The 25,263-nt window shown below is 41.7% G+C and overlaps 1 protein-coding gene across 2 annotated transcripts in view; it reads right to left on the bottom strand.

Moving 5' to 3' along the window:
* LOC144013473 (interleukin-1 receptor accessory protein-like 1) overlaps window positions 1-25,221 on the bottom strand; it is a 143,281-nt gene extending 118,060 nt beyond the window's left edge. For both annotated transcript variants that reach the window (XM_077512413.1, XM_077512412.1), the window contains exons 1-2: window positions 24,900-25,221; window positions 13,316-13,412 (exon numbers count right to left, since the gene is read on the bottom strand). In XM_077512413.1, coding sequence (XP_077368539.1) covers window positions 13,316-13,397 — 82 coding nt within the window. In that variant the 5' untranslated portion in view covers window positions 13,398-13,412; window positions 24,900-25,221. The remainder of the gene's footprint in view (window positions 1-13,315; window positions 13,413-24,899) is intronic.
* Between the last annotated feature and the right edge of the window lie 42 nt (window positions 25,222-25,263).

Below are 25,263 nucleotides of genomic sequence, written 5' to 3' on the forward strand. Positions count from 1 at the left end.
GCGTTTATAGCAATAGAACACAATATTCTGTGGGCCTTGCGAAATCAGTCAAAATCCAGTAAAACAGCCGGGAGCGAACGGGATTGTTTCTGTGAAAATGGCTGGGAATGAAAGAGTTAATTTGAAGTAAAATGTAGGGTGTTCCATGCATTTTGACTTTGATCTAAATATAAAACCAAGTCGTGGTTTTCTATGTGCAATGGTTTAAGTAGAAACCAAAACATAACAGTTAAGCCTCGTTAGACTGACATTAAAACCTTCAAAAATCACATTTAATTGGCTGTGGGACACTCCACATTTTCACAGCGCTAGCACTAAAAACCGTCGAGAAAAGGATTAGTCTCGAGGCTGGGATAAAGCTGCAAATGCAGCAAATGTAACCATGAGGTGGCTGTGTGCTGTGTTGTCTGAACCCTGGCGGGATCCACAGCTTTGCCGCCCACCCACATCTGTAGTGACTCTCAGTGAGCAGATGATGCTCATGCAATAGATCATCACTGGATGCTGCCACCGCCGTGCTGTCATCATAAAAATCAACAGTATTACACCTCCCTACTCATCTTTAAAATCAGTTGCAGTCATCTTTTCAGCTAAATAAAAATGTTGAATAAAAGATTTACAGGCAAATGTGTGCACCCTAGAATTGTTCTGTGTATCTTTTATTTATTTATGCATTCATGGAAGCTAATCATTTCAGAAGGCCATTGAAGCAATTCATAACAAAGTCGGCATTTGCAACACCGCCACTGTTTGTCATTGAAAAACAAAGTTTTTATTCTAAACTATACTTGAAACCCCTCTTCCTTCTTATACTTCAATGAAAATCCCCATCATATGTATGTGCATAGGTGGGCGTGACCCCATGTAACATTGTGATTGATAAGAGATAGGCTCCAGCACCCCGGCGCCCCTTGTGAGGCGCAAGCGGTTATGAAAATGAATGGATGGATGGATGGATGTGCTGCTGAGGAATCCACTGCCATTTTTGGACACCTACGTGGGATTTTAAATAAGAGACAATAAATACTTCATCTATTAATCACATTGAATGAGCAACCAATAAACATAATGGGGAAATATAATGTGACAGTACTCAAAAGACACTGCCCTAAATTTAATTGAATGGATAAGGAAAAGTTGATAAATAAACACCACTTGTGTTCTTACTGATAATCAAACATCGTGATTTATCTCCCTTATTAAATTTAATTGCATAAAAACATGACTATGGATGGAATACCAAGCAAATCATTGCAAATTACAATAAATGAATAAATAAATAAAGGCGTTAAAATGGAACCTGCTCGCATGCTGAGAATAAACAGGGCAGATAATCTGGTTTGTTTCCAAAATTCCTGCAGTGTGTCAGCCTCCTGCAGCCAACAAAAGCATATGAATGCAAGCCAGCTTACATCCATTCTCCCATGAAAAACGGAAACTGAAAAGCAACAAATTTGGCAGGAATCCGGCGAGAGCTCCAAGAATACACCATGCTTCTGCTTGGGACAGGAATAAGTGAATTGTCCTTTGACCGATCCCATTTGGACAGCAATAAATAACTAACTAAATACAAAAATGTTTTTACAGAGCTCTCAACGCCCGTGGGAGTGTCCAAGGAGGTCAGGTGCCTTTGTGAGCTGGATGTTGACCGGATGAGGGGACGTGGCAGCGCAATCACCAGCTCCTGATTCTTTGGAAATTGAATGTCACCTTTCTGGCAAAACAAGCGCCTGAGCTGATGTGTGAGATTGCGAGGTTCCGAGTAGATATACAGATATACTGTCGTTTGACTTGCCTCAACAAACAGCTTGTCTTCCGGTTGCAGTCTTCTTTAGAGGGGTTGGACTTTATTCCACTTGAAACCAGGACACCAGAGGCTGTGGTTTTGAGGACCGTCAAGTCATCGGACTGTAAAGTTCTGGGTGGGAACTTCCACTGGTTCTTGTATCTTAATGCTCACGATATTATACTTACAGTAATAACTAGGGGTGTGAATTGCCTAGTACCTGACGATTCGATTCGTATCACGATTCACAGGTCACGATTCGATTCGATACCGATTAATCCCGATACGAATTTATAAGTCGATTGTTGCGATTTTTTTTCATTCAAATTTAGAAAATACTAATCAGTAAGCTTGTAGAGTGTAAGATTTATATGAAAATGTATTATTTATTTATCTGAAATTTCAGTCTTATAGAGGTTGTAATCTGTTTCATGTTTGAACAGCATTAAAATAAAATATTAAGGCTTAATGTTCCGTTCATATAACATTCTTCCATGCTCAAGGTGTGAATCCTAACCCGAAGTCAGACGTTTTGTTGAATATTTTTCCATTAAAAATGGAAGTTTAAAAATCGATTCACACACACACACACACAAAAAAAAAAAAGGCAATGATGATAAGACGTTGAATCGGTAAGACTACCGAATGAACAATTCTGAGCTCTTTAAAAAAAAAAAAAAAAAATCGATTTTTTTTTTATTGAATCGATCCGAGAATCGCACGATGTAGTATCGCGATATATCGCCGAATCGATTTTTTTTAACACCCCTAGTAATAACCATTTTCTCAGTTGAACTGTTTACTGGATGCCAGAAAGATCGAGTACGCAGCTGCGGAGCCCTCTTCTATTAGTATGCGGAAGAGGAACTGATCTATTCAGAATCGTCCCTGCACTTAATACTGTCTAGGCCGCCCGCCCACATGGGCAAACGGCTCAGCCTCCCCATGTGAGAATGTGTGGCCTGATGGCCTTAACTGGTTTTTACTGGATACGTATGTCAGAATGCAGACAGATAGAAAGGCGCCAAGCAAGGACAAATAACAGCGACACAACGGCCTAGCTCAAGTCATCTTTCTAGTCATGAAGAGCCCTAATCTAACAGGACTTACGGCCCAATGTCTGAGCTGTCAACTGATCACCACCTGGTGGTTTTTGCTGTCAGTAGAGGGAGGATGCCGGTCCGACCTAACAGATCCAAAATGATTGTGAGGACTTGGAGAGTCCCCTGTCAGGAGACGTTTCAACTCTCAAACCCCTTTTTTGATCCAAGGGACTCAAGAAACAGCTCATGGTTACAGCTTTGGTGGTCGTGGTAGCAAGAATCCTGGCATGGGGGGACTTTGGAGAGGTTATGGTGAACAACTTCTGTAATGCTTCAATGAAATTCTGGTCCACCATCAGGCTGCTCAGGAGGAGCAAGCAGTGACAGTCAACACTGTGAATGTTAAGTTGGACATTGTGCATTTGTTGGGAAAATACTTTGGAGACCTTCTCAATAGCATCTTCCTATGTGGAAGCAGATTCTAGGTAATCTAAATTGGGCTCCCTTATCTCAGTGAGTCCACCAAACAAATAAAAAGCCTCCCTGGTGGGAGGGCCCAGGATGGACGGGAGTCAAAGTCGTCTTTGTGAACATGAAGAAGGCAGTTGACCATGTTCTTTGGGGAGTCTTGTGTGAGGTACTCCAGGATTATGTTGTATTGGATCCCCTGGTATAGGCTGTCAGTCCCCGAAAGACTGGTGTCAGAGTTTGGTCCGCAGCATCAGCATTACATTGGATTCATTTTGGGTAAGAGTTGAACTCCGCCAAGGCTGCCTTTTGTCGCCAATTCTGTGCATTACCTTAACAGAATTTCTAAGCACAGCTGGGGTATTAACTCATTCACTCCCAGCCATTTTCACAGAAGCAAACCTGTTCGCTCCTGGCTGTTTTACTGGATTTTGACTGATTTTGCAAGGCCCACAGAATATTGTGTTCAATTTCTATAAAAGCATGGAACCTGCCGAAAGAAAGATTAAAGTCTCTTCTTTCATCAGGAAAAAAAAGTATGTTTCTATCTGTTTCCATTTTGCAGCAATTAGCATTAGAAGAGAGATAAGTTTCATCAGTTTTCACAAATCTATTTAAAATTCAAAGTAATTGAGCTTTTTTTCTAGATGGCCCTGGTTGATCTCCTTTGCTCTGCTGCCACCTGCTGGCCGTTTGTGTAATAACTACCATTTCTGCAACCGTTCTTTGCAGTTGAGAGGCTGCATCAAAGCCTTCTGTATGCTCTAGAATTTAAAAAAAAAATCCCCAAAAAACGTATAAATACGTCTTTGGGACACTTACAACAAAAAACGTATTTACAGGTTATTGGGAGCAAATGAGTTAAGGAGGTACAGTTTTGTGACCTCATCATTGCCTCTCCGCTTTTGCAGAGGATGTGGTTTTGTTGGTTTCATCAAGCCACAAGCGTCAACTATATCTGAAGCGGTTGTCAGCCAAGTGTGAGGCGTGTGTGATGAAAATCAACAACTCCAAATGTGAAGCCATGTTCCTCAATTGGAAATAGGTAATGACCTCACTCAAAATCATGGATGAGATCATGGCCCAAGTGGAGGTGGTCAAGTAACTTGGGGGTCTTTTTTTTATAAGTGAACAAGGATCTCGTTTTACTGGTCAATCTATCTTTCCATCCTAACCTTTACCGAAAGAAGGTGGGGTGACAAGCTTGGTCATCCAGGAGGGGGTCAGAGTTCAGCTACCGCGCCTCCGTCAAAAGGAGTCAGATGATGATCGGATGCATCCTGTATGCCTCCCTAAGTGAGATTTTCCAGGCATGTCCCACAGGGAGGAGGCCCCAGGGACAACTCAACATATGCTGGAGAGACTCAGACTATGTCTTCCGGCTGACCTGGGAACGTCCTTGGAACAGCTGGACGTATTAATTAAGTCTGAGCTTCCCTCCTTAAGCTGCTGCCCCGTGATCTGACCCCAGATAAGCAGAAAATGCTGGATGGATGGATGGATGGATGGATGGATGGATGGATGGATGGATGGATGGATGGATGGATGGATGGATGGATGGTTGAAAGGGCTCAATTAAATGAAAGGAAAAAGCACAAAAAGAACAAGGAACTAGTGTTTTCAGTCTGTCACTCAGTGGCGACTGGACTAGCAAAAGCAGACGGTGTTTAAATTTCCCAAATAAAGCAACGCTGCAAAGGCCACATGCTGAGCGCCTGGCTGATGCCAGCAAGCTTGACAGCCTAATTGTCATATGTCACACTGGTGGGAGACTTCAGCCCTTCACAAAAACGTCCCTGCTCAAGCCACCACTACCCTGTGCGCTAATTAAACTGCATTCTGAGCTGCTTTGAGGCTGCAGAAGGCCACAAACTTCCCATCCCTCCATAAGTAGGAATCTGAAATCCTTCCAGGATTGTAAATTGGTTGACATTGAAACTATCTAGTGCTAACTCAGCGCATTGTTCATTGTGAGATTTTTTTTGGGAAAATCTTGTCACTGTGATAATTATATAACGGTACAAGCAGGTGATTTGTCGAGGAAAATGGCTTTTAAGATTGATGGGGGTGCTGCGGTGAATTAATCACACAGTGATTAATGCACGTAATATTTTAGTATCCAGTCCCATCGCTGCATCCAGGCAATTAGTTTTCCATACAACTGGGACTCCACAGCTTCTGTCAGCCTGCAGCCAAGCCGTTGAGGGGGTTAATCATGTCTGGGACACGTGAAATGCTACAGCATATTCAATTGTCAACCTTTTATTCCAGGTACTTCCATTTCCTCTCCAGTCCGCCTCCTCCAACCTGGAACCCAAATTCTCCTAATTGAAGCACTAGTTAGCCTTCTTGATGTTTAAATCCTCTTTGGGACTCAAGCTTATTATCATCCACACACCTAATCTCTCAAATTGGTACAGAGCGACCCAGATGTTGAAAGTGGGCTGCAAAATTTGCTCAGAGATCTGACAGCCAACTTTCACCGAAGTATATTTAACGAGGTTTAAGAACATGCATTGAAATACGTATGTGCTAAAACGCTGCTTGGCAACTCCGAACAGCTGGAGCAGCTGAGTTAAATTGCATCAGGCCTCTTTGATTGATAGCTGTGTATTATACCTAATTGTACCCACCCACCCTAACTCTCAAATCCTGGATTTCAGCCAACCTTAACGCAATTACAGTGATACCTCGGCTCACGAACTTAATTGGTTCCCAGAGAGTGTTTGTAAGCCGAAAAGTTCTTCTTCCGAACATTTATTTCCCATAAGAAACCATTAAAATGAGAATAATCCGTTCCCAGGTCCCTATAAAACATAATTTTCTACTAAATAAGCCTTAAAACTACACAAAAATATACCTTATTTTATGTATAATAAATGTGCTATTGTATTGTAATTAAAGAAATAAATTGTACTGTATAATAAAGTCGTTTTATTTTACTTTGTGATGGTAGTTCTTAAGGATAGTAGCAATGGTAGACTTACTTCATTCGCGAGCGTTTCACCGCGTAGAGTGTTTATGGAACGGTTGTCGCTCATTCGCACTTTCGCGCTGACCGGAGCGGAGGAGGCGTGTCCCTTGGTGAACAAGGAAGTGGAGCACTTTAGCGAGTCAACAAAAAGTGAGCACCGCCAACTACTTTCACCTCTTTCCTGGGACTAAACTGCCGAGGCACTATTTTCTCCTTTTTTGAGGTACGTGATAGCACTTTCGCTTTTTTTTAGTGGCGCGAACTCCATTGACTACAATGCAAACGCGCCGCCGAATCGCCGTCCCTCGCTGGTAAGCATTAGGCTTAACACTAGCCTGTGGTGGGGTCTTTTTCGGTCCCATAATAGCAAAAGTACACTCAAAATGTCTATCAAACACAAACCGCGTCCGCACTAAAAGAAAGGGGGTGACGAACTGGGACGCCGTGAGCGTGCGTCAGCTTCTCGTGGCCGCCACCGTGGTGCTGTTCGACCGCGTGGTTTGGTTCGTCCGCCGAAAAGTAGTTCTCAGCAGAGACTAAATTCTCGCGAATTTAATGTTCGTGAGGCGAAAAGTTCGTGAGCTAAAGCGTTCGTCAGCCGAGGTATCACTGTACCTCATTAGCCTCCTTCATGAATGTACCAACAGTGTTGTTGCTGTTCTGTTAATGAAAATGTGCTTCAAGAATTAGAGGATGGAAAACAACTCCGAATGACAAAAAAAAAAAAGATTCATAGAAAAAAATCACAACCTGTGTCTTCTGTATTAGCTCATTCCTGCAGTTTGTTGATTTTTTTTTTTTTTTTTTTGGGTCGACCCTGAAATCCAGGTGCCCCGGATTCCAGCCCTCAATTAGCAAACATAGCGTGATTTGGACCCCAAAATAGAATTTAATTATATGTAAACTTGTTAGTTTAGTTTAAGTGTGGCTATAAAAGGTAAAGGAGTGAAATATTTTCAGTGTATCTATTAGTGATAGACCGATATGTTTTTTTCAAGGCCGATACCGATACAGATTATTTGTAGTCAAGTCGGCCGATAACCGATATTTCAAGCCGATATTCATTTGCAGTAAAATGGGGAGGGGGGGGGGGAATTCTTTCAAACTATATATAATTTCTCACTGAGTAACAAATTCATGTGAATGTAGCTCATTTGGGGTTTTTGTTAGGGTTCGTAAAAACGTTTCAAAAAGATTTTCGCGGTAAAAAATTGTGTGAATATGTTCCAAATGTGTTTACGACAAATAAAAACTGACTGCGAACATCTTACAAATCCTGATGAAAACCCCAAATTCGCTACGTTCGCAAGTATCCCCTGCTCAGTGAGCTTTATCGGCCTTCAGATTCAAAAAATGGCCGATGCCGATATTTGTCAAAATGCCAAACATCGGCGCCGATAATCGGCCGGGGCCGATTATCGGTCTATCCCTAAATATGTAAACGTGTTAGTTTAGTTTAAGTGTGGCTATAAAAGGTAAAGCAGTGAAATATTTTCAGTGTATCTATGTTTATTTTGCTTATATTTCTCTTAGGATAGATATGTACGAGATGCTCTATGAATAGGTAAACAAAACAAATATGAGTAAGGAGTAATCTTTATCACAGCTTCAAACTTCACAAGTGACAGATTACTCCCATGTTGAATTTTTTTTCTTTTTAAAATATCAATTAGAATCTCAAGTGGCTTCTGGTGATTAAATTTGCACTGCGCGCTGATGTCCCTGGTCAGGAGTCACTGTCTCGTACAATTAAAAGAGGCCTTTATTCTGAGTAGCCTCATTAATGTGGCGGGTGGATTCTATCCTTCAACAGACTTATTAATGTGGACGTCCTCCCTGAGTTAGACGTTACGATGGGTGTGAAGACAGTAAATGTAATTGACTGTCAGGATGTCCTTGATTCTTTCTCTTGCGCAATGTGTCAAGGAAGTTGATGGTGTGAAGGGGGAAATATGTGTTGCAGGCCTACCGGAGCCGCAGTCGATAAAGCTTGCCCTGGAATACCTCTGGTTGGGAATATTTTAATTGATATTTTACGGGATATAGTAAAGTGGATATATAAAGTCTATATATTCTTCTTCAAATATTATAGATCTTCACCATGAATGTGATCTAAAACTCAATTTAAAAAAACTGATATTTTTGAGGGGAAGTAAAAACAAGCAACTGAAATCATGTACTGGCAGTTACAGGAAAGTTGACTGTGTAAAGAGCTAACCAATAACATTTAAACACCTTAAATAAGAGTCAGCACACACCTGCTACTACTTCAAGTGACTTTGATTAACCACAAATAAAATTCAGAGTTCTGCGATTGGCTGGCAACCAGTCCAGGGTGTACCCGGCCTACTGCCCAAAGCCAGCTGTGATAGGCTCCAGCACCCCCGCGACCCTTGTGAAGAGTGGTCAATAAAATGGATGGATGGATGAAAATTCAGTTGTTTTTTTTGTAGTCACATCTTACAGCAAAATCCATGGAGAGCTTCCACAACATCAGTTATAATCAGGTAAGGGCTACAAAATCATTCCTGAGACACTAAATATACCATCATCAATTGGAGAAAATATTGTACATCAGTGACATTAAGAGCTAGACGTCCTCACAAAATTGACAAAAAGATTAGATGTAAACTAAAAACAATTGAAGAGGCTGCCGGAATTTCTGGCAAGTACTGGGCGTTAATTACATTTGACTAAAATCTCACATCTCTTTTTCTTTTTTTTTTTATGTGTGCGTGCGTGTGTGTGTGTGCGTGCGCGTGTGTGCAAATACGTGTAAATTTATACTCATTAATTCACCTAAAACCTAATAAAAATCCCATTACCCTTCACCTTAACCAGATACTTCCGAGTCTCGCCAGAGTCGTGAGGTTCAAACGGTCAGGAGACCAGAGAAAAGGTCAGAAAAGATAAAAAGAAAAGAAAGATAAATCAAAGTGAAATCCAGCACCAACCAAACACTTCCTGCTTTCCCCATGGTTACAAAATCAAAGGCTTACGCCAGCCCCAGAAGCCTCTAAATTCCAACAAATTAAAGAGATCTCAAGAGACCAGAGGAAAAACTAAAGAGAGGAAGGAAGGAAGGATCGATGAGGCAGAGTGAGATCCACAGAAACCAGTACATCCAGTCCATCAAAGTGAAATCCAGCACAAACCAAACACCTCCTGCGTGGTTACAAAAAAAAAAGAGTCTTACGCCAACCCCAATACTTGTGGATGGATTTTTAATGGTCGTGTGTTCCTATTCACTTGAATGAGAGCTCCAGCGGCCATTGTCCATTCACAAATAAAGTCGAGCCGGTCGTGAATCGCAATATTTCATCCATGGTGGTCTATATTAAATTGTAAATATGGTTCAATGTTGGCGCGACTTGCCACTCGGGAAATGTTATGTCAGATCCGCATGCAATGCGGAAGTGCAAGTGTAGCGGGGTGCAGGATGCAGTTTGGCGCGACACATTTAATTTTTGTGGGTTTTTATTTTGAGTTTCTGGAAAACACAAAATATAATACATTTAATGTACAGCGTTCACACACGGCTCTCTCTCCACATTGCGTGTGGCTCTTCTTCGCTTTAGAATCCAATTCTAATACACCATCGTCATAAACAAGTATCAAAAACAAAATAATAATAATGCAGTAGCATCATTCAATAGCAACACCGTACCTCGTGCTCTCTCGCCATTACACAATAACGTTGCCATCCATTTTAACTACTCAGTCACGTTCGAGATAATTAACATCATTCTAAACATTATTCACTTCAATATACGACACAAAACGATCAATAAACATAAGCATCCATCAATATATGGTGTTCTAGCAACATTCTCTTACCTGGAAAACGCAAAATACCATACATGTAATGTACAGCGTTCACACACGGCTCTCTCTCCACATTGCGTGTGGCTCTTCTTCGCTTTAGAATGCGAAGCTCTCCCCGTAGGCCATGTACACAAACTAGCGAAGGCTGCCCTCCGCTGGTTGCCGTTAGTAACTACAACTTCCTAGAATACCACATTTTCCTCGTTTTCCTCAACTCTTACCAATAATAACAAAAGATGACCACCCACTAAACATGGGCTGCACTGTAAATCAACACAAAATACCAATGGGGGCAATACATTTCGAAATAAAAATACTTTTGAATATAATTGTATACCACACAAGCTTGGCGTGGACAGTTCAAATGTTGCCGCCCCCTTCTCGCCGTGTGCCAGTTGTAATGGAAAAACCGGCGGTTGCGGTCTGGTGAGGTGAGGTGTGGTGTGGTGTGGTGTGATATCCGGCCGTGCGGGAACGATGGAAAAGTGGCTTTACAGTACTATGACGCATACTAAATACTAAAACTGTGCTTTAGTACGCAAGGAGTAAATGGAAATAAAAAGGCAGTAATAAAAAAAGAAGTAAAGCAAATCTCCACACTTGGGGAATAGGTGAGACTCACTGCCATGTAACTGAATGTACACAGATCCTCGACCCTGCATCAATTCAATGCATCCAGTAGCATATTGTGTAACTTCACTAAGGTGCAATACTAAAATCTATGAAGCTGTCCACACCAGTTTAGATTATTTGACACTAAAAATATAACCCCCTTGGCAGAAGTAATGGTACGTACCCTGTTCTATTGTTATTAACTCTTTATGCTTATGCCAGAGCTTTGCCCCGTGCACAAATATGCCCACTTATTGCGGTGCCGCAGGGTGGAACAAATCACAGTACAAATCACAACTACCGTGCTCTGCTCTGCTTTCTGACCACAAGCAACAGGGGACAGTAATTCACAATGAAACAACTTCATTCTAATGCCTGACAACTAACCACATCACATTGCTCAAAAGAGATCTCCTGCAGTTAATAACGTTCCAGAGTTTCCCTGAGGGCGTGCGATCGCACTGGAAGCAAGCTTCGGTATCCAGGAGGGAGTTAATCTAATTGTGTAATTGTATCAGGGTTAACACGTTCGACTTTGATTGAACATTTGATTAAGAAATTCAGGGGAGACAATTATGAACACTCATTTTGCTCATCTTCGAGCTCTTTAAGGATTCCCCGTCTAACTATTTTACAATCAGTGATTGGGGGGGGGGGGGGGAATCACATAATTACATCTAAAATGAAATTAGATTCAGGCGACAGATGAAGTGGAGCACAATTTTCTATTCAACATTATTACGGTATTTAACGACTTCAGTTTTGATGTTATCAAAATTTCAGATCAATTAATGACATGGAGCTCTATTTCGGTAGCTCACATGCGCTCGATGCAAAACCTGGCTCGTCTTAATTTTGGTACTGAGGCAGTCTAGTTTTTCTGTGTTTGGGAATTTGGCAGACTGCACTGTGCCTTTGTGGGCGTTCGGGTGGACCAAGGATGTTTTCTATTACATGCGCTCCAGCGCACATGACAATTTGGGGACAGAAACAAAACATACTAAGTGCCCACTTCAGAGTGGCCAACGTTATATGTTCCGAAAGTGGAGCCCTTCTTGCAGTTCTTTTAAATGTACTTTCTGGGCGCTGACCTCCATGAACTCCAGCGAGAATTTAAAGGGAAGTTAGAAGAGCCTCTTTTCTATGGTCAAGAAACAAGCCAGCATTCACTCCCATAACGGATGCAAAGGGCTATTTCTACCAAATAAAGAATTAAGGGGGAATATAAAGATGGTGAAAGACTGAAGTCTGTCTTTTAAAAACAAACAAACAAACAAAACAAAAAAATCCAGAATTTTCTGGTTTTAAAGTCGTGTCCCAGGAAAAGACTAAGCGAAGCGTCGCCAATGGAGAAGCTGAGAGAATTCTGCTTGAGGAGACGCAGAAAGCACTGGTAATAGCGCGAAAAAAAAGTATGCGCCCAGTTACCCACCTATTCACTAAGGATATTGCTCTAATCATATACCGGCGCAAACACGCCCACAAAACTGACAGCTTGGAGCAAATTTACACCTGATTTACCACACGTGGCAATGGATTTGTGCCAACAACATGGTTGTGATAGTAACAGTTGCGAGAAATATGACATTATCAGAAAGCGATGTTGGACCGAGAGTAAGCGTTTATAGCGCCATTAAGCTGTACAGAGCAGAGAGGACGACAACGACGTCACTCATTCATAAAATACAAATTATTGGTGCGATCGTTTTTTGAAAATATATTTTCAGAGGTTGGCGTGGGCGTACAGTATGAATCTGGCACGTAAGAATGATTGTAAAATGCCTCCCTGCCATTGCTGATCAGCCGGGGTTACGTTGTCCTAAACCAACATTGAAGAATCTCCCCTTCCCTCTCTGCCTCTCGCTCCTCTCTGCGTGAACAGCCAGAAAGCGATGGTGCACCGTGCCATGCGCTGCTGTCATGATCCCGGGATCGAGGTTGCGTCAGGTTAATACATGCTTTCCAAAAACGTTATTTCCGTCACACAAACTCTGTGTGGCTATTTGTGCTGGCGTTAGTGAATTAGACGCTGCATAAGAATGAGTCTCATTTGCATTGGGGTGGGCATATTTTGCGTCAAATGTATGCAAATGACCTAATTTACATATGTGCAAATAACACCGGCGCACCATGGCGCAATCTGGTTGGCCGCGCACTTAGTGACGGATTTCCCCATCTGCGCGTGTTTAGTGAATTAGGCGCTCGCAGATTGCTCCATTTTTACCAGTTAGCGTGGTGCAAAGGTGGCGCAAACCTTTAGTGAATAGGCCCCTTAGTGTTAATTAAGGTAGCTGTTGTAAATACATGGTGTCCTCTCATGGTAGCTCTCAGATCCATATATTCCCTCTAAAAATGTAATTATACAAAACATCTGGAAAGGTAACAAAAACTTTGAAAGATTTGTGAGCTCAGAGGTTTACAGATGCCGAACAAGAGATTTAATCCATTGCAGTTGGGGTGTTCACTCCAACACTGTCATGCTGGAACAGAAACTGTTGCAACAAATGTGGTGTAGCTTGGGAGGTGACTTTCAGTATGTTGGCCAAAGCATTTTGCTGTTTATGTTTCATCGATAGACTAAAAAATAAAATAAAAACAAAGACTTACCTGAGCCTCTTTTTGACACCACTCTCAGGCAATGGAACTCAATTGCATGAAGTAGGACCAGAAAAGGTAGAGATGCTTTCATTTTTTCCCCCCGGTCCTAAAGGAATATGAGAGCGAGAGTTATTATGTTGTATATCCGCGCTAACGTGCCAGTGGAAGCAGCCGTGATTAATGGCTACGCCAGACATAAAGACAGAAAGACAACAATTGTAATGAACACCTCAGTGGCACAAAGTGAGTGTGGCACACACAGAAACCAGAGAGCAGGAGAGGATTTATACAACTTTGAATTTTTGGGCTACAAACTATGAAAGCCCATTCCCGCCGGTAAAAAAAAATAATAAAAAATAAAATAAATAAATAAAAAAAGGGAGGTTTTTTTTCTCCCGCCAGTAAAAAATAAACAAAAAAAAACCTCCCTTTTTTTTTTTTCCATCGTCAGAAACCGCCAGTGGATTTTTTTTATTTTTTTTTACACGTTAGAACGCCGCCAGTGAGAATTTTTTAATTTAATTATTTTTTTTTTTTAACACCGCTAGTAACCGCCAGTGGATTTTTTTTTTTTTTTTTTTTTACACGTTCGAACGAGAATCATACTATGTAAGCCCATTCCCGACAGTTTAAAAAAAAAAAAAAAAAAGGGGGAGGTTTTTTTACTTTTTTTTTTTTTTTTTTTTTTACTGGCGGGAGCAAAACAAAAACAAAAACAAAAAAAACTCCCCTTTTTTTTTTTTTTTTTTTTTTTTTACTGGCAGGAATAGGCTTCCATAACAAACTCTACTTTTAGGGACCGAATAAACGCTCAACCACTTGCAGCTTCATTTGCTTGGTGCTCTCAGGGGGAGCACCACTTCCTATTTCGGACAATTGACAAAGATGCTTTACAACGTTTCCACAAAGCTGCATTAGAAATCCTTGAAGAAGAACTCTGAAAAGCCACAATGGCGCCTGAGACCTTTGGAGGCATGCGAAACTGGCAAGCAGCCAGAGATGGCCGTTCTCCTTTTCAAAAGACCTTTTGTCGTCATGCTCTTGCTAGCCAACCAACCAACCCTACCTCCGAAAAAGCAACACGGCGTCACTCCGAAATCTTATCTTTTTAATTAGTTCTGCAAACATCTGCAATCTGCAACATTAGCACAAAATCGCTGGTCTGTTTATTTGAACTGAAGGCAGAAGAAATGTCTTCATCACTCGTACTGCATACGATCCAATCACCATCCACTGCAGACACTGCTGACAGCGCCATGCTAATGTATACAATGTATGATGATACACAATGAGCAAATGAAGCTTGAGACATGGAAGGCGACTTAAAAAGTGTCAGATGTGGAGCATGCAGCGCCCAGAGAGGTAGGAGAGATGAGTTGCCATTGCCAGAAGAGCACGACAGAGTAAGCTGCGCAAGAGGATTCCGACAGCCGGAGGGAAAAGGCTGCCCGAGCACTGGCAAGACTGGAGCAGACTGAACACATTCATACTGCAACGCATGAGCTCCTTTGCATTAATCAATTCATGATGTTCCGAGAGAATTTCACGTTGATTGCAGTTGTGAATGCTTTTGATTAATCAGCTGGACTGTTAGCTTGAAAGAACAGCTAGCATCTACTTGGGAATCCTGACAAGACAAATCACCGCAAAACGTTTCAAAAGCTAACTAACTAACTAACTAACTAACTAATAGGGATGTCACGATAAGCGCAATATCGTGATATCGCGTTATTAAAACTGCCACAATATCGTCGTCGTCATGTTCTCAATATTTAAAAGGAACACATTTGTTAAAAAAAGTCAGGTTGATTTCCATTTGTACAGTTTTAGCACCCTCTAGTGGCTAGTTTAATAGTGCAATTTAATTTTCGTTAGGGATGTTTTGGCCTTCTATGTTTAAAATCTATGCTTGCCAGATGAAGGGGAACCTAATTTGCTTGTGAAGCGTTCAATGTGTGCTTGCATTACCAATTAAGTGCCTCAATATTGTTATTAGAGATTGTTGGTGGTTTATATGCATTGCTGTTATGTACAAAAGCACAATTTGTTCTTTTTTTTTTTTTTAGTATGAGCTCTCTTTTTGACCATATTGTGATCTTTTTTAAATATCGCCAACGCCCCCACAATATCGTGATAATTATCGTATTGTGACCTTCATATCGTGATAATATCGTACGGTGATGGTTGGATATCGTTATATCCTTACTAACTAACTAACTAACTAACTAACTAAAATGTGGTCTCATCTTGCAGTTGGCACTTGGTCCGTGTTTTTTCGCTTTGGGCTGTCTCACACTGACCAATGTGACAGAACACGAGTGAAATCTCATTCAATTAGCAAGTTTGGGCAGCTGCTTTTCGTCAGTGGCCAAGACTTGCCTCATGGTTTTGCTGCAATTCAGAATTTGAATTGCAGTTGCATGATGTACTTTGTCACTGATTAGCTTACAGCCAATCAAAATGCACATAAGCTTTTAAACATTACAAATAAATTTCCATTTTTTTTTCTTCCAGTTTTTAAACAACTGGTACCAAGCCATAGAATTACAGGAAGTACCCGTATATTGTGTTTGAGACCAATACTTAACCAAGAAAATGGATGGATGTTCAAATTGCATAACGTTGCAGTGTCTTGTGTTCCTTATAATAATATTCAACATCCATCCATCCATCCATCCATTTTCTGAACCGCTTGCTCCTCACAAGGGTCGCGGGGGGTGCTGGTGCCTATCCCAGCTGGCTCTGGGCAGTAGGCAGGGTACACCCTGAACTGGTTGCCAGCCAATCGCAGGGCACACAGAGACGAACAACCATCCACTCTCACAAGCACACCTAGGGACAATTCGGAGCGCCCAATTAACCTGCCATGCATTTCTTTGGAATGTGGGAGGAAACCGGAGTACCCGGAGAAGACCCACGCGGGCACGGGGACAACATGCAAACTCCACCCATTTATAGTGATATTTTTTTTATTTTATTTTTACTGCACTTGATGTTAAAAAAAAAAGGAGAACCACCACTGCCTGAGGCCAGCATCTGTGGTGTTTTACAAAATAACACATCTCATCAAAGGTGAATGGTGAACCCTTACTTTGAAATCAGTAATCATGAAATGTATCTCAGTGTACTAATGTCAGGATCTTCCAACTGTGTTGTCAAACAACAGAGCTTCAGAGAATAGATCAAATGGAAAATAGAAGATCATTTTGCACCAACATTATGGATTCCAAATAAAATAAACGGCATCTTTGAGAGAGAAAAACGTCATAACAATCAGCTGTTGTCGCATTTATCTCATTGTCAAATTGTTTTTTTTTTTTGTCCACTCAAGCTTCTGCCTTCACAGTCGTTTCTCCTCGCTCATTCAAAAGTCAATTACTGTTGAGGAGGGCTGAGGAGGAGCAATGGTGCCCTGCTGACTCTCAGAGTTAACCCCAAGGAACGCATCTCACACGCGCACGCAAACAATTCCATAATCGGTAATAGAGGTTTTACGAGCGCTCCCCAGACGGTTATTGAGATGAGGATTTTACGGCTCTTTACACTCTGTCCCTTCCTCTCCATGTCTGTCACACAGACGTGTTCAAATCTGAACGACTGTGACTGATGCTTTCGAGTGCTCAGTGCCCATGGAGGACCAAATATCAATGCAGACAGGCAACAGACGTCCTTGACGCTCGCACACTGTCACTGCTCTGCCCTTTGTTGCTCCATCGTCGTCATCAAACACTGATCAGCCAAAGTGCCTGGGGTGAACTGTTCTTAAAATTTTCGACTATGTGTTCATACGATTGTTCAAGTGGTAAAACTCAGGATGCCTCTTTTATACACAAATAAAACACGCCTGTTTCCAATGAACCTGTTCACCTGTGGGATGTTGGAGTGATGGACAAATGAAGCTTCATGAAGCACTTGTGACATTTTTTGACTCCTCTAGTCTAGATGAAACTCTTGGTTTAAGATGCAGTGGACATTTAATCAATAGCCATTGCACTAGCATTCGTTTTTAAACCAAGATGTAAAGGAGTAAAAATGTATCGCAAGTGCTTCATGAAGCTTCATTTTGCCATCGCTATCAAACAGGTGTTTGTTTGTTTTTTTGTTTTGTTTTTTTGGAACATTCCTCAACTTTTTTGTTACCCCGGTCCCATCTTTTCTGGTATGTTGTAGGCAACCGTCATCCAAATTCAAAATGAGAGCTCATCAGTTTGAGCATTAAATATCTTGTCTTTGTAGTGTACAGCATTTAATTGAACATTGGTTGAAAAGAATTTGCAAATTGCTCTGTTCTGTTGGCGGCACGGTGGATGAGTGGTTAGTACGTCCCCCTCCCAGTTCTGAGGACTCGGGTTCGAGTCCAGGCTCCGGCCTTCCTGGGTGGAGTTTGCATGTTCTCCCCGTGCCCGTCTGGGTCTTCTCCGGGTACTCCGGTCTCCTCCCACATTCTAAAGACATGCTTGGCAGGTTAATTGGGTGCTCTGAATTGTCCCTAGGTGTGCGTGTGAGTGTGGATGGTTGTTCGTCTCTGTGTGCCCTGCGATTGTCTGGCAACCAGTCCAGGGTGTCCCCCGCCTACTGCCCAGAGCCAGCTGAGATAGGCGCCAGCACCCCCCGCGACCCTTGTGAGGAATAAGTGGTCAGGAAAATGGATGGATTCTATTCTGTTTTTATTTATGTTTTATACATGTTCCCAACTTCATTTGAATTGAGGTTTGTTAAACATCAAAACCGCAAAGCCTTTTTCTTTTTTTCTTGTTTACATCACTCAACTGCCCACCCTAAAAGCATTTGGGGGACAAACACACTAATATCTGATGTCTATGTGGAATTATTCTACTTGAGATTATCTAATAAACCGTGAAACAACACGTCTCCAGGGAACTGATGTGTAAATAGGACACAAGGGAGCGAGAAGAGCTCCTTCTGTTGCTGTAACAGAAGTCCTGAAAGAGTAGCACGAAAAAGTCAGTTAAGCGAGTCTATTCTGTTTAATTGCATTTTTAGATGTTTACCAGTATTTTTTTGCCAAATTTTGGGGGTTTATTCATTTATTTTTGTCCGTTATTTATCCCCAATGCATTTCAATGGCTGTCAATTAAAGGCTGATTTAAAAAAAAAAAAAAAAAAGAAAAAGCTCAGCTGCTATTGTTGTGTACTGAAAGGTTTGGATCCCAAATGCAGACACAAATAAGATTTTCCACATTTATTCACATTGAGAGGCAGAAACTCAGATTCGCTGTACACGGGACAGTTGGACAATAATCCGGCAAACTACACACGATTCTCAGACTGCACCCACAGATAGTGAATCGTAAAGGACTAAAGAACGACATCACATAGGTCCAGACATCACCTAAAGGATTAAAGGTTGACATCACGAACATCGCGTCTTGTAAACAGACACCTGTTACATCAGTACCTAAACAGACACTTAAACAGGTCATGAACTCTGACGCATGCGACCCAGGCGGCCATGACAGCGAGGATGATGAGACGTGTTAGTTACTGCTGAGAGCTTAACAGCACAATGCAAATAAGCTTGCAACATGATAATGGACGATCTGCATCTCCTCTGAATTGAATATTGGAGGGACAAGGAAGGCTGTGTCCCCAGGCGCTTTTTTGTAAAGTGCTCTGTAAATCAAGTAGCCTGTTGAGAGCCAACACTGCTGCGACGGCTTGAATGCGTTCTGGCTGGGAAAAGCACCAAAGCCAATTCGGACACTATATGAAGGACACCTGAGTTGCTTAACATGTTTCTGGATGACTGCCGTTACCGGAACAGGAGTTCTGCATAGCGCATGCGTACAGCTGTATATTTCACAGCTCAGTCAATAGAGTACTGACTATCTAGTACTCAATTTTAAAGTTAAATATTTTAAGTCCAACAATGCTGTACAGTTCAGAAGCAGATGAAAATTGCACTTTCAAAGTCACTCGAGTACCCGAGGTCTGAACAACTGTGACGGGCGGAATTTCACGTGTGACCTTCTCATACGGAATGAAACCTCAGCACATCAATTCAATTCGATTCAATTCCAATTTTTATTTCATTCTTTAAAAAAATAATAATAATAATTAAATTAAACAAATAATAATAAAAAAAAAGAAATGAAAACGGCCAGAAAGAAGTAAAACTTCTGTTCAGGGAGATTCGAAAGGATTAAATGTATCATTGTGTGTTTTTCTTTCCTTTGACTTTTTGGGGATGCCACCACATTGGGGTTATAATATTTTTTGTATTTTTTTTTATTTATTTTTTTTTTCTTTTTGACCATTGTTTTTCAAAAGTTATCTTTAGTTACTTTTTAGATTGTGTTTGTCAGTTTTATTTTTTTTAGAAAATGTTTTGTTTTAGTTTAATTTTTATTAGTTTTAGTGTTAATTTTAGTTTGTTTAATACAGGGTATATCTTGTGTGTAAGATTTTTTAAAAGGTCACAGTAAGCACTGTGGACAAATGAAACTTCATGAAGCAGTTGTGATATTTTTTTTACTCTTCTAGGTGGCACTTTTGGTTCAAAGATGCAGTGTAAATTGAATCAATGTCCGTTGTGCTTACCTTTATCTTCAAACCAAGAGCACCATCTTGTGTAAGTGCTTCATGAAGTTTCATTTACACTTCACTAACAGTAAGTTTAAAATAAATCAATCAATAAAAAAAATCACCCCCAAAAAATCAGTAAGTGCTTGTAAGGTTAGATGCATCACAACATACATGAAATCATTTATAAGACATGCTTTATGAGCTTTATTATATGTATATTGTATTGACCTTGTCAATCATTGTAAATAAGTCAGTTGTCCACTATGGATGGATGGATGGATGGATGGATGGATGGATGGATGGATGGACGGACGGACGGACGGACGGACGGACGGACGGATGGATGCACGGACGGATGGATGGAATGATGGATGGATGGATGGAATAATTGATGGCATAATGGATGGATGGATGGATGGATGGATGGATGGATGGATGGATGGATGGATGGATGGATGGATGGCTGGCTGGCTGCACGGACGACAGATGGACAGAAGGATGGATGGATGGATGGATGGATGGATGGATGGATGGATGGATGGATGGATGGATGGATGCACGGACGGATGGATGGAATAATGGATGGCATAATGGATGGATGGATGGATGGATGGATGGATGGATGGATGGATGGCTGGCTGGCTGGCTGCACGGACGACAGATGGACAGAAGGATGGATGGATGGATGGATGGATGGATGGAATAATGGATGGATGGATGGATGGACGGACGGACGGATGGACGGAATAATGGATGGATGGATGTATGGATGTATGGATGCACGGACAGATGGATGGATGCACGGACGGATGGATGGATGCAAGATGTGCTTTTTTTTTCTGTTTTCCATGCCAAGTGATGTAATGCGCAATTTTAGCTCCATGTTGCCGTATGGAGTGTGACAACAAAGCTTGTACGAGTGACTAAGTGTAGATCCCATGAACAGAGGAGAGGGAAATGAGAAGAAAAACGGCTCATTTTTCTTCCCCTGGCATTTCCATCCAACATACGCATCCCCTGAAAGGCAAATTAAGTTCATCTTTCAAGGCTCAGTGGTCCTCAGAAGATCACCCTGAGATGTGGTGTGCATGTGTGGGCCTGAAAATAAAAATGACATTCTTTCCTCTGAGTTGTATATCAGGGCTTCTCATATGAGGGAGAAAAGTCTTTGACCTCAAACATCAGATGCCTCTGGCGATGAAAACACAACTGTATGTTGAGATAATTGATCGCACTTAAGGAAGATAATTTCAGCAGAGGAGGCACAACATGGGAATTTTCGCCCTGTTACAAATGACCATCTCATTGATTGCACTGTGGTCTACACCAAGTTGTTTATTTTCAGCTGTGAAAAATGGTAAACTGAAGTACACATTGGATGCAGTTGATCCTGCTCAATGTCATGAGTCAGTTGCTGAACTCATATACACCAACATACAACCTTTATACTCAATGCCATTTGAAAAAAAACAACAAAAAACAGGCTGTAGTAGCTATAGTTCAACTTGGACCTGCAGGCACCACCATCCAACTCCAAGATTGTGCAGTCCATCAGAGAAGACAAGAAAATTAGGTCATGAAAATGGTGTCTTTCAGGTAAAGCAGGAAGCATCCATCCATCCATTCTCTGAACCGCTTGCTCCCCACAAAAAAAAATATCTGAAAAGTGACCGTGATAATATTGTCTGAATTAAATATACCATATTTTCCGCGCTATAAGGCGCACCTTCAATGAATGACATATTTTACAAATTTTTCCATATATAAGCGCTACAGTAGAGGCTGGGGTTGCGTTATGCATCCATTAGATGGTGCTGCGCTACAAGGAATGTCAACAAAACAGTCAGATAGGTCAGTCAAACTTTATTAATAGATTACAAACCCGCTTTCTGGCAACTCCATTCACTCCCAAAATGAATAAACAGCTGTTTTATTATTTTCGCTGAGGTAAAGTATTAGTATTAGCTAACGAGCCAAGATGGCGGGATCTTCTGCGCATGCGCGTCACCGATCGTGCAGGGTCACCGATAGCGTCTTGACAGCGAGACCTGTTGCGGCTCAATATTGATCCATATATAAGGCACATGGTCAGCTTTTGAAAAAAATTGAAGGCTTTTAGGTGCGCCTTATAGTGCGGAAAATACGGTAATTGGAATTTTGCAACCATTAAATATTAAAAAAAAAAAAGATATTTATTTATTTTGCCAGTAAGTAACATGTAACCTCCTGCATGGGGAAAAAAAATGTTGACCATTTGGAACACAGGCCGAAGATAGCTTGAAGCATTGGAATTCATCCTTGGCAGCAGTGCCTCTTCTTTTTATGTCCAGACACATAGTTATCTATGTGAACTGCCATACTTGTCAATTCAGGACATGACAGTGGCAACATAAATAAATAGCTGCGAGTTAGATCAATGCAGAGTGATTGTGATTTACGATGGAACAAAGGGTGTGTGGAAGATTCTGTCTTTACAGGGATTGGATTTTCAAAAGGTTTCACTGGTGCTGACCCATTATTGTGTGTCTGTTGCTTCTAATGTTCACATTGCATGATGGCCAATGTCTCATTAGTGCTGGCAAGCAGGGATGGAAGTACTGTAGTGTGTTTGTTATGGTTACACACAATCTGGATCACTTCTATATTTTTCATTTCCTTCAGTCATTAATGTAATTTAACTCATTCACTCCCAGCCATTTTCACAGAAGCAATCCCGTTCGCTCCCGGCTGTTTTACTGGATTTTGACTGATTTTGCAAGGCCCACAGAATATTGTGTTGTATTGCTATAAAAGCATGGAATCTATCAATCTATCTCTTCTTTCATCGGGAAAAAAAGTATGTTTCTATCTGTTTCCTTTTTGCAGCAATTAGCATTAGAAGAGAGCTAAGTTTCATCAGTTTTCACAAATCTATTTAAAATTGTAAGTAATTTTTTTTTTTTTCTAGATGGCCCTGGTTGATCTCCTTTGCTCTGCTGCCACCTGCTGGCTGTTTGTGTAATAACTACCATTTCTGCAACCGTTCTTTGCAGTTGAGAGGCTGCATCAAAGTCTTTTGTAGGCTCTAGCTAGCATAAAAGAAAGGGAAAAAAAGTATAAATACGTCTTTGGGACACTTAAAACATAAAAAAAACGTATTTACACGTTATTGGGAGCAAATGAGTTAATAGCCAAGATGGCGCACCCTCTCAACATCCTCTTAATGATCCTCCCAAAAAAATCTGTATCAATTGCTCTAATCATTCCTTGCAGAGCTGTATTGCAAAGTGAGAGAGCACTTATTTCCCACCCAATTAATGAACCCTTTCATTCGGCCTTTGAATAACTCTTCAATGCAAAACCACGGCCAGCAGGAGAGAGTACAGCTTGAAAATTAAAAGTATCAATCAACAGTAGTGCAGAAACGCTTTTGATGTTTTTGGATGCTTAGGTCTGAGCCAGACCTGCCCCAATGCTTCATATGATTCCAGCGGATTCTAGTTTCAGGACCGGAAAAGGAGGTCACCAAGAGCGGGAAAAATGGAAAAATCCCCTTTATGGAACAGGAAGCTGATCAGCTTTTGACAGTAGCACCATGAAACCATAATGGAAGATTGCCAATTTTGGTTTGAGTTCTTGACAAATAGTCACACACTGGCGGAGCCAAGAGGGGAGGCTGGGGTGGCACTGGCCCCCCTTCAAAAGAGATTGGACCCCGCATGAGCCAAATGATCGACACACACACACACACACACACACATATATATATATCCATCCATCCATCCATTTTCTTGACCGCTTATTCCTCACAAGGGTCGCGGGGGCTGCTGGCGCCTATCTCAGCTGGCTCTGGGCAGTAGGCGGGGGACACCCTGGACTGGTTACCAGCCAATCGCAGGGCACACAGAGACGAACAACCATCCACACTCACACGCACACCTAAGGGACAATTCGGAGCGACCAATTAACCTGCCATGCATGTCTTTAGAATGTGGGAGGAGACCGGAGTACCCGGAGAAGACCCACGCGGGCACGGGGAGAACATGCAAACTCCACCCAGGAAGGTCCGAGCCGAACTGGGAAGCGGACGTGCTAACCACTCGACTACCGTGCCGCCCATATATATATATATATATATATATATATATATATATATATATATATATATTGCAGTCAATGTCAAAAGTTATTTTTATTATACACTAAAAATGGATGACGGGCTGCAAATGACGCCCCCCCCCCAATCCCCCCACCCCACCCCCACCACCACCACCCACCCACCCATTCCCCCCCCACCCCCGGGCCGTAGTTTGGACACCATTGCTGTAAAATAGGCTATCGCCTTTTTGCTAACTAATCTGCAGGTTACCCACAACCACATGCAACATCATTTGTCCACCATCTAAATCCACATGTCTCTGCCACAGCCATATGTTTACATAAACCACCATTTATCCAAGGAAGGCGGAGGGGAGGGGGGGGGGGGGGGGTGTTGGGGGGGGGGGGCTACACTCAGCTGGCGGAAGGCACAGGAGAGGGTCGACCGCCAAACACTCCGCACAAAAATAACGCGGAGTGGCCAGCCGCGGTTGTTCTCACCATCGCTTGCGTGTGGGCAGATGGAAGCACATGGAAGCACATTGGCTGCAGTCGTGACGCACCCGGAGATGCCCAAAACAAATGGCAACGTTATGAACAATTTGACAATTTGCGGCAGGAACTGTCCACTCGGTATTCGTGCCAGGAGGCTGATGGATGCATTTAATGACGCTGCATTCAGTCACGTTCATTTGAAGAAGAGAAGGGAGCAATGTGGCTGTATTGCAGTCACGAATTGTCTTACATACTGCATATTAGACACAATAAATAAATAAATAAATAAATAAATAAATAAATAAATAAAGCCGCCAGTGTATTTGCCGCGTAACTGATTTAATGTCGCATTTTGGTGGACTTTAATGTGACTAGGCTATAAACGCACCGACAATATAAACATGGATAATCAGGTGGCAAACAATTAAACTTCACTTTTGTAAGGATATGCGTGACAAATAAATGTTGAACTTACCTTCACTCAGTTTCCAAATGGTTAGGATCTTTACGCTGTTAATTCACAGAGCCCATTGCTGGGAATCGGTGCCCCGGGCTGCAGAATGGAGCGCGGTTAAAAAAAAAAAAAATGAGTTAAATAATTACAGAACAAATATTTAGTCCAAAAAAAGAAGTGCAATTCTCCAAAAATCGCGGCGTCGCTTGAAAAATCACATATTGCCAAAGCCTGCTGCACACCTGCAGTCTGTCACTAACAAACGTCTGCAAAGAAGAAGAGAATCACGTTTGTGAGTAAGCTGGGTCGATCACACCACCACTAACACCGATATGGCGGGGGGGGGGGGGGGGGGGGCAATCAGTGGGATCATTCCTTAAAAAAA

This window comes from Festucalex cinctus, chromosome 2, assembly GCF_051991245.1.
Source record: "Festucalex cinctus isolate MCC-2025b chromosome 2, RoL_Fcin_1.0, whole genome shotgun sequence".
NCBI classification, from domain to species: domain Eukaryota; kingdom Metazoa; phylum Chordata; class Actinopteri; order Syngnathiformes; family Syngnathidae; genus Festucalex; species Festucalex cinctus.